Source organism: Colobus angolensis, unplaced genomic scaffold (genome assembly GCF_000951035.1).
Source record: "Colobus angolensis palliatus isolate OR3802 unplaced genomic scaffold, Cang.pa_1.0 Scaffold28, whole genome shotgun sequence".
NCBI classification, from domain to species: Eukaryota; Metazoa; Chordata; class Mammalia; order Primates; family Cercopithecidae; genus Colobus; species Colobus angolensis.
In genome coordinates this window covers 5,442,844-5,453,632 of record NW_012116043.1, presented here as the reverse complement: position 1 = coordinate 5,453,632, position 10,789 = coordinate 5,442,844, and the positions used below count along the sequence as shown (strand labels likewise).

General features: G+C 47.1%; 1 protein-coding gene across 1 annotated transcript in view; it reads right to left on the bottom strand.

Annotated features, from left to right (window-relative positions):
* The window catches only part of HCAR1 (hydroxycarboxylic acid receptor 1), a 119,135-nt gene extending 108,869 nt beyond the window's left edge, over positions 1 to 10,266 (bottom strand). Inside the window, exon 1 of the mRNA XM_011948481.1 lies at positions 8,529 to 10,266. Coding sequence (XP_011803871.1) covers positions 8,721 to 9,761 — 1,041 coding nt within the window. The 5' untranslated portion in view covers positions 9,762 to 10,266 and the 3' untranslated portion in view covers positions 8,529 to 8,720. The remainder of the gene's footprint in view (positions 1 to 8,528) is intronic.
* Positions 10,267 to 10,789: the final 523 nt, after the last annotated feature.

Here is a 10,789-nt window from a genome sequence, read left to right as displayed (position 1 = left end):
AGGCAGGAGAATTGCTTGAACCCGAGAGGCGGAGGTTGCAGTGAGCCGAGATTGTACCACTGCACTACAGGCTGGGTGACAGAGCAAGACTCCATCTCAAAAATATAAAATAAAATAAAAATAAATAAATAAATAAAAGAACAACCCCAAATGTTAAGTTTGCAAAAGAACCTGGAGCCTGGATGTGTGTTCTGGCTCTCTCATTAACTCGCTGTGAAACCCTTTAACCCCTCACCCTCCTCATGTGCTCATGAGGAATTAGATGATCTTCGAACTTCCTCCCAGCTCTCACACTGCATGATTCTAAACCAAAGTTCGTGACTACTTGGGCAGAATCTAAAGGGCAGCCTCGTTGGATTCTGGTGCCTCCAATGGAATTTCCGGTCTTCCCACTGCACGGTGGGCATGTTTTGTCTTGCTTGTTTCCTTCTTTTATGTATTTATTATTTTTTTCTTACAAGCGTATGAGTTGTACAGAAACTTGTTTAATGAATCATTTCAGGAGTGAATGAAGGCAGCGATCCCACCGCATTTTGTAGAAACTCTACTTAAAATTTATGACTCACCCAGTTGAATGTCCATGCCTGGTTATCTTATGACAACTTGAATGTGTGCCACTAAACTGGACTGAATTACTGTAAAAATTAATAGTAACACTATTGCATTGTACTGAGTGATTTGCATATGTGATCTCCTTTAATCTTCACAAAAACCCTGTGACAGATGTGTTATTATTGTCATCATCATCTCCATTTTACAGATTGAGAAACGAGGCATCGGGAGGTTAAGTAACTATTTCGTGTCTTTGAACTAAGCTGGGATTTTTGGTTTTATTTATTGTTTTATTTAAATAGAGATAGGGTCTCACTGCATTGCCCAGGCTGGTCTTGAACTCCTAGGCCCAGGTGGTCTTCCTGCCTCAGCCTCTCAAAGTGCTGGGATTACAGGTGTGAGCCACCACGCCAGGCCATTGGATTTCTGTTTTAATTATCTATTGCTGCATAACAAATTGCTACAAAACGTAGTGACTTAACACAACCTCCACTGTGTCATCTCTTATGGATCTCTGGGTTGGCTGGCCTCAGCTGGGTGCTTCTCATTTGGGGATTCTCAGATGGCAACTGGGCTAGAGTTATACGGATGCTGAAGCAGGACACTGGGACACTCAGGCTTCTCTCTGTCTCCACAGAACCTTGATGCTTCTCTACATGGTGTCCCTGTGGCCTCTCTGTGTGGCCCCTCTATGTGGCATCTACACACAGCCTCTTCACATGTTCTTTCCACGGTGTAGTCTGGACTTCGTACATGGACATACTTAGGGCTTCTGAAAGCACACAGGCGGACCTTCTTCATCCCTGGGCTTGGAAACCGCAGAACACCACCTCCACCACATTCAATCAGGCAAAACAAATCACAGAGCCTGTCTGTATTCCACCAGGAGGTGCCACCTAAGGATGGGAGTGCCAGGAGGTACAGCTCATTGGGGCCATTCAGACTCACCACTGCAGAATATAGATGACACTGAGTTGGGACCCTTGGAGTAGCAGGAAATAAGGGGCCCCTGATCCCCTAACAAAGGAGATGCAGTAGTAGAAGCTGGGAAGTAAAGGGGTAGAGAAGCAGCTGATCATACTGACTGGCGGAGACACATAGATACACACACACATTTCTTTTGAAAAAGGAGAAGAACGCTTCATGGTTTCGAAACGTTTAGGTTTATTGTAAAAAAATCTAAGGGGCAAACCAGAATAACCAAACAATCTTGAGAAAGAAGAACAAAGTGGGAGAACTCTCCCTTCTTGATTTAAAAATTTACTGCAAAGCTACAGTAGTTCAGTGTGATTCTGGCATAAGGATAAATATTACAGCTCAAGAGAGCAGGATTGAGAGTCCAGAAATAAACCCTTACAGCTGATTTTCAACAAGGGTGTCAAGACAATGGGGGAAAGAAGAATCTTTGTCATAAATGATGTTGGGATAACTAGGTCACCACAAGCAAAAGAACTGGACCCCTTTGCTACACAGTATGCAGAAATTAACTCGACTTGGGTTACGACCTCAATGTAAGAGCTAAATCTGGCCGGGCGCGGTGGCTCAAGCCTGTAATCCCAGCACTTTGGGAGGCCGAGACGGGCGGATCACGAGGTCAGGAGATCGAGACCATCCTGGCTAACACAGTGAAACCCCATCTCTACTAAAAAATACAAGAAACGAGCCGGGCGAGGTGGCGGGCGCCTGTAGTCCCAGCTACTCGGGAGGCTGAGGCAGGAGAATGGCGTAAACCCGGGAGGCAGGGCTTGCAGTGAGCTGAGATCCGGCCACTGCACTCCAGTCTGGGTGACAGAGCGAGACTCCGTCAGTCAAAGAGGTAAATTAAAAAAAAAAAAAAAGCTAAATCTAAAAAACTCTTAAAAGAAAACCTAAGAGGCCAGGCCTGGTGGCTCACACAAAATCCCAGCACTTTGGGAGGCCAAGGCGGGCGGATCCCTTGAACTCAGGAGTTCAAGACCAGCCTGGGCAACACAGCAAGACCTGGTCTCTACAAGAAATACCAAAATTGGCTGGGCATGGTGGCACATGCCTGTGGTCCCAGCTACTTGGGAGGCTGAGGCAGGCGGATTGCTGGAGCCCGGGGGTTCAAGGTTACAGTGAGCTGAGATCATGCCACTGCACCCCAGCCTGGGTAACAGAGCAACACTCTGTCTCAAAAACAAAAACAAGATAGAGAGGAATCTGAAGGTCTATTCGTGAATCTTCTGTCACGCTAAGAGTTGGAACAGACAACAGACCCTTCCCTCTTCAGCTGACCTCATGACTTCACCTCTTACTGAGTGGTCGCAGCCCCAGCCTGGACTTTTCATTCCTGCCCTGATGGTCTTCCTGCATTTCCCAGTTTGCTCTTTTTCACCTCTCTGTATCCGCCTGGAATACCCTTCCTCACTGTGTCCCTGATGGCTTCCTGTCCATCCTTCAGAGCCAAGTTTGCAAGCTACTTCCTCTGAGACGACTAAGACAGGAGTAAGGGCCCTGGATTCTCCTGCAGGACCCTGTGTGAAAGTGACAAACACAGGGTCCCACAGGATAATTTTATTATTTTATTGTATGATTTTATTTTATTTTTGAGACAGAGTCTTGCTTGGTTGCCCAGGCTGGAGTGCAGTGGTGTGATTTCAGCTTGCTACAACCTCCGCCTCCCAGGCTCAAGCGATTCTCCTGCCTCAGCCCCCCGAGTAGCTGGGATTATAGGCACGCACCATCACGCCAGACAGGTTTCACCATGTTGGCCAGGCTGGTCTTGAATTCCTGACCTCAAGTGATCTGCCCACCTTGGCCTCCCAAACTGTTGGGATTACAGAAGTGAGCCACGACCCCTGGCCATATTTTGTAATTTTATATTTTATAATTTTATGTGTTCCCTTGGTTTCTACAGTGGGCCCCGTGGCTATGATTTTCATTTATGTTTCTACTGTGTCTGGTATAGAGCTGGTGCTTCATTAATGTTCTTTGAAAGAGGAAATGAATGAATGAATCCTTATAAGGAATAAAATATTTACCCCCCTCCCACTATATCATTTTATAGTCCAATACAAAGAAACCCGAATACAGATTTGGCTCATATGTGAGCCCATCTCTTTCATCTGTTTATTCTATTCCATCTCTCTCTCTTAATATATAAATGATTATATATTTATATTATACAATTTACATATGTATGATATATAACATAGTAAATATATAATAAACATATGTCGTATGTAGAAATTATATAGCAAAAATATATATAATAAATAAAAAATATGTATATAATAAATAAACATAGAGCCTCAGATTCACGGATGAGCTCAGAAGGGCCCTGTGCTACCATCTTTAAAATTCTTAATACTTTTATTACCAAAAAAATTTTTGGCCGGGCACAGTGGCTCACACCTGTAATCCCAGCACTTTGGGAGGCTGAGGTGGGTGGAGTTCAAGACCAACCTGGCCAATATGATGAAACCTTGTGTCTACTAAAACTATAAAAAATTAGCCTGCTGCTAACAGGCATGCGCTTGTTGTCCCAGTTACTCAAGAGGCTGAGGCAGAAGAATCGCTTGAACCAGGGAGGCGGAGGTTGCAGTGAGTCAAGATGCGCCACTGTACTCCAGTCTGGGCTACAGAGCGAGACTCTGTCTCAAAAAAAAGGTTTTTTTTTAAATTTAGAGATAGGGTCTCGCTCTGTCACCCAGGCTGGAGTGCAGTGGCATGATCATAGCTCACTGAAGCCTCTACTCCTTGGTCTCAAGGGATCCTCTCACCTCAGCCTCTCAAGAAACCAGGACTACAGTCACGCACCACCACACCTGGCTAATTTTTAAAATTTTTATAGAGATGGAGTCTCACCATGTTGCCCAGAGTGGTGTCAAACTCTTGGCCTCAAGTGATCCTCCTGCCTCGACCTCCCAAAGCTCTGGAATTACAGGCATGAGCCACCTCGCTCAGCCATTAACACCTTTTGAACAAGGGAGCCCACATTTTCATTTTTCACTGGGGCCTGCAAAGTAGGGTCGCTGATCTTGAAGCCATTTATGCAACTCATTGTGATGATGGAGTCTCTCTCGAATCGTATTAGAAACCTCTGTGAATCAGAAGGCCTGGAAAGCCAACAAGTAGAGACCGTACCTCACAGTGCAGCCAAGTCCCCACCTTGTAGAACCTTAACAACTGGCTCAAGCCCTTGTGCCCCAGAGATCTAATCCCCTCCAAGGAGCCCTGCACTCCAGGAACCTTCAGATGCCATCTTAAACATTTTTGTTTGAATAAAGGGTAAGGAAATCCATTCTGAGGATAGACCAAAACTGAAAGTTTTACCATGGTTAGCACGAATAAAAGATATCTCTTGTGTTTTCCACATCATCCCTATAGACTAATAGCTCTTCCAGGATTCATGTGACTTCTCCGGAAAGACTCTAAAAGGAGTAACAAGGAGGAAGGATCACTTGAACCCAGGAGTTTGAGACGAGCCTGGGCAACATAATGAGACCCCATCTCCAGAAAAATTACAGAAAAATTAGCTGGACACGGTGGAGTGTACCTGTGGCCCCAGCTACTAGGGAGGCTGAGGTGGGAGGATCACTTGAGCCGGGAAGTCGAGGCTGCAGTGAGCCATGATCGCACCACTGCACTCCAGCCTGGGCAACACAGTGAGATCCTGTCTCACCAAAAAAAAAAAAAAAAGAGAGAACACACTTTCCTCTAAATCAATCATTTTCCTGTTTCAGATAGTTTAAACAAAGTGTTGTCAACAAAAGCTATACTCTACTTCTTTATGATGTCCAAAGACCCTTCTTGCTAAGATGTATTTTTCATCACATTCTGTGAATGTAAAAAGGGAAGCAAATTTAGAATCAAGACTGTATTTCAGTTTGGATTTGATTTTTCTTTTTGTTTGTGCTTGCTGTTTTTTTGGTGAGAACCTCTGCCTGCCTGCCATGCAGTTCTGCATATCTTAGCTTTTTTTCCTTGGAGGGCAAAATCCTAGGGGTCCTTTGACCTAGAGTCACACACAGGACACAGATTTGCTTTCAGAATCCATTTTTATTATGATGAAGGAACAAAGGAGCAACAGCCCAGGAGAGAATTCTAAGAACAGAACTAAGAGCAGAAGTGTGTATTTTTGCAGATTCCTATCAGGAGGATGTATGACTCTTCAATGCTGGTAAGAATTCTTGCCTTCACTCTTCCCCAGGTAACTGAGGTGCGGGGGAATTCAGGCACGATAACAGAGCAACAACTTGAGGGCTCTAAACCCCAAAGGAAATTGCTTCTGTGCCTCCACTTCTTTATGTGTAAAACGTGTTAATATAAGAAGTCATAATATTGAGCACTTACTGCCAGGCGCTATGCTTAATGCTTTACATGCGCTGAATCATGCATTCATTCAACATTTCCTGGGCACCTGCTATGTGCAGGTCCTCTTCTAGGCATTGGGTATATAACAGTGGTCAGAGTTCTGACGCCTCAGGAATGTACATTCATTTAAACTGCCCGATGACACACTGAGGTTGTGTATCCCTGTTTGACAGACGAGGAAAGTGAAGCTACAAATGGTTAAATAAAATCTGCCAGGCTGGGTCGGGCGCAGTGGCTCACGCCTGTAATCCCAGTACTTTGGGAGGCTGAGACGGGCAGATCACGAGATCAGGAGATCGAGACCATCTTGGCTAACATGGTGAAACTCCATCTCTACTAAAAATAGAAAAAAGTCGCTGGACGCAGTGGCAGGCTCCTGTAGTCCCAGCTACTCCGAAGGCTGAGGCAGGAGAATGGCATGAACCTGGGAGGCAGAGCTTGCAGCGAGGCGAGATTGGGCCACTGCACTCCAGCCTGGGCAACAGAGCGAGACTCCGTCTCAAAAAAAAAAAAAATCTGCCAGGCTGGGAGCAGTGGCTCATGCAGGTAATCCCAATACTTTGGCAGGCCAAGGTTGGAGGATTGCTTGAGGCCAGGAGTTTGAGACCAGCCTGGGCAACACAGTGAGTGAGACCTCATCTCTACAAAAAAATTTAAAAATCAGTTGAGTGTGGTGGCTCATGCCTGTACTCCCAGCCACTCAAGAGGCTGAGGTGGGAGGATCACTTGAGCCCAGGAGTTTGAGGCTGCAGTGAGCTATGATCATGCCATTGCGCTCCAGCCTGGGCAACAGAGCGAGACTCAGTGTCTAAAAACACAATCTGCCCTAAGATCACAGGCCTAGTAAATGCTTGAGCTGAGATTCCAACTTAGATGCATCTAATGCTCTGTAGCTCGTAGTTTTCATCACTAGGCTGTGCAGTGCCTCTGGAAAAAGGAACAATAGGGACAGCCTAGAGGGGTGTTTTGGGGCCAAATAACTAGAAGTTGGCAAAGCTTTTTTTTTTTTTTTAGACGGTGTTTCACTCTTGTTGCCCAGGCTGGAGTGCAATGGTGCAATCTCAGCTCACCTCAACCTCCACCTCCTGGATTCAAGTGATTCTCCTGCCTCAGCCTCCCGAGTAGCTGGGATTATAGGCATGCACCACCACACAGGGCTAATTTTGTATTTTTAGTAGAGACAAGGTTTCTCCATGTTGGTCAGGTTGGTCTAGAACTCCTGACCTCAGGTGAACCGCCCACCTCAGTCTCCCAAAGTGCTGGGAGTACAGGCTTGAGCCACCGCGCCCGGCCCCCAGAAGTTGGCAAAGTTCTTCAGTGGGGAGAGTATCCTGGGCATTTGAGAGAGTATAAATTAAGGAGTTGAGAACCATGTTCACCACTTTGTGGCTTGAGAAAGGAGCTAGAGTTGGCCTGGAATGTTTCCCCCTAATTCAGGGCAGGGGCAGCTTGTCATTTCATAGACTCCTCTGTTTTGAGGGGTCCGGGTACACATTTGGGAAGCTCATGTGTATGAGGGAGTTTTGCAATAAGAGTACAACACTGATGTTCACACAGAACAGGTCTAGAAATTATTCCGTGAAAGGATGAAAGCTCTTAACTTGTCTGCTCCCACCCCCCAAAAAACTTTACTGTCACACAAGAGTTGACTAATGACCCTCCACTAAAAATTACACAGTATAGTGCTTGCCACCAAATATGAATTCAGTAAATACTTGGAGAATAAGTAAATGAATAATTTCAATTCACTGTCACATAATAAGTCATCAAAAGCAATCGTAAAAGCAATTGTATCGGACTCAGCACATCCCACTGGAGAAGCCAGGGCAGGGAAAAAGATCCCTCAGCACCTTCTTTGAAATACAAAGATTTGAAGAAGGTCAGAGCAGATTGTTTTGTTGTTGTTCTTCTTGGGCTACCGGGAAGTCACAACAATGACAAAGAAATGTACAGATGTACATTTGTACAAAATGTACAGATGTACAAAGAAATGTAAAGATGAAAATTAATAGATCAATACATCCCAATCTAAAGAGCCTTATTCGGCCTGAAATAAAAAAGTATTGACTGACTTAGCCCGGTTTCTATTTTCTGAGATAAGGAATGATTTAAGGTCAGAGGATAGGAAATGGTGCTAATGCCCCTCACCTCCTAAGAGAGAGAATATGTGCCATTTAAACACATATACCCATTTACTTAGCCATTTAAAATAACACAGGGGAAGCCGGGCGCAGTGGCTCATGCCTGTGGTCCCACCACTTTGGGAGGCTGAGGCAGGCGGGTCACCTGAGGTCAGGAGCTCGAGACCAGCATAGACAACATGGCAAAATCCTGTCTCTACTAAAAATACAAAAATTAGCCAGGTGTGGTGGCAGGAGCCTGTAATCCCATCTACTTGCGAGGCTGAGGCAGGAGAATTGCTTGAACCTGGGAGGCGGAGGTTGCAGTGAGCCAAGATTGTGCCACCGCACTCCAGCCTGGGAGACGGAGCGAGACTCTGTCTCAAAACAAAAACAAACAACGAAAATTACACAGGGGCTGTGCAGTTCCTAACCCCCCTCCCAACACACACATGCTCCACTTCATGCACATTCTGTCCCCTGCCATTGTAATCAGGTAAGAAAATGCAACCAACTCACTTCAATCAATTGGAACCTCCCCAAAAGGTATAGTTGTGTGACTTTCATTTCCGACAGCATGAGGATGCAGTTCATGTGTGTGAAGCCGTCTTGCAATAAGAAACGGGGGTGGCATTTTCAAAGCCCCCGACCCCTTACCGCGTTAATTCTAAGTCACCACTCTATCTTCCTCAGTGTTGTCGGTCTGCTTATTCAGTGCCACTCAATAATGTGGGGATCCCACTGCCCATCAGACTGGCTTTGGGAACTATTTGCCACACTGAGGCAACTCTTGCGACCGAGGTTCGAAATTGGCATGTCTTGCGGCCTTTGTGTTTTTGAGTGTCCTGGTTGCTTGGGTTTCAGACTGCAGATTTTGAGCTTGTTGTAGAATTTGGGAAACGAGGGGCTTGAAAAATAATACACCAGGGGATCCAGCATGCTGTTCATGTAGGTGAAGCTGAGGGTGATGTGCAGGGCCACATGGACAGAGGGATCGCAGGCACTCGAGGGCACCGTCCAGAGGAAATAGAGTCTGGCGGACACACTGGGCAGGTAGCACGTGATGAACACAACTGCCACCACCATGATGAATCGGGTCGCCTTCTTCATCCGAGCCTGTCTGGCCAGCTGCTGCCTCCGCCTCAGGCTCCAAATAATCTTGAAGGAGCAAAATAAGATGATGCCCAGGGGCAGAAAGAACTCCAGCTGGAACATGATGTCATGCCAGCCATTGGCCGACTCCATGATGAAGCTCTCACAGGAGACGGCTGTCTCTTGCACACAGAGATGGTTCTCCAGCAGAAGATACAGTGTTCCCAGGATGACCAGGGTCCACAGGGTGCAGACGATGCCAGCCGCAGTCCGGTTGGAGATGGTGTTCACCGCGTGGTGGGGGTGGACCACTTTGAAATACCTGTCCACAGCCACCACTGTAAGGAACACGATGCTCCCGGCCCTGTTCATGGCCAACGTGAAGAGCCCCACGCGGCAGGGAATGTCCCCAAAAGCCCAGTGTCTACGTCTGAGGTAATAGTCTGTCCGAAAAGGCAGGCAGATCATAAGGAGGAAATCAGCCACGGCCAAGTTGAAAAGGTAAACAGTGCTCGGCTTCCAGGTCTTCATGTGGAAGCAGAAACCACACAGGGCGACCCCATTGCCTAGTGCGCCCAGCACAAAGGCCACAATGAGCAGCGGCGGCATCACCTGGGAGATGGTGTCCCCCTCGATGCGGCAGCACGACCCGTTGTACATGGTGGGGACAGAGCAAGTGTCCGGGTGCGGAGCAGCCCAGGGAGTCCCCACAATGACACAGATGCTTATCGGAGCGTCAGCACTCACCCAGCTGCTGCATGTCTGACTTCATCACCCAGGATGCGGGTCCTGTATGTGTGGGTTGGATGCTGCCACAGCAGCGAGAAGAGAAACTTCAGCCAGGAAATGACAGACCCAGGGAAGTCTTTTCTCTGGAGCCCGTCTCATAAGCTGCCTGCCTCTCCGAGAGGCCAAGCCTGGAGCCGGATGAAACTTGGAAATGCATGCAATTTTGCAAAAGTGGTCATTTCTGAGAGGCGGTAGGGTTGGGGGTATCCGAAGAGATTCGTGCCATAGAGGAGCGATTGGGTCCAGCCCCAGGATAATTTTTATTTTCAGCTTCGCTTTTCCTCCTCGGACTCCGTGCTGGAGAGCACGCAAAGCTGCTCAGAAGGCAAGAAAAAAGCTTGTTTGTCCTCCCTCCTGGTGGAGAAATCCAAACATTTCCTGGAGTCATTCCGGGCCCCTGCCTTTGCTTTCCTCCCCTAACCTTTGCCTGACTGCCTTGTCCTCTCCCTCATCCCACGGGGCACTCCCACACGGTGCCAGAGAGGGGAGGCTTTGCTCTGCAGCTCCTCCGGGCCATTTCCTGCGCCCAAAAATACCGCGCTCGAAAACTGAAGAGTCTGCGGAGAAAAATGTTCTAATCACAATACTTGATGGGTGTTAGAAAAAGTATTTGACGGGAGTCACCTTTCCCCCGCTCTATTCCCACCTCCCTGCCCTTTGCATCCTTCTGTGAACCGAAGCGGCCAGTTGCACAACGACCAAGGCCATGAAATAGATCCGAAGCCCACTTCTCACATGTCTGTCTCCACAAAACGTCACAAAACGTGCTCCTCGGGAGCCGGTCCCCCCTCTGCTGGGAAGCAGAGCCTAGAACTTTTACAAAGATTTGGCCCTGAGTTTCCATTGGCTGCTTGAATGAGCCAAGCACCATGAGATGTACATTTTTTTTTTTTTTTTTT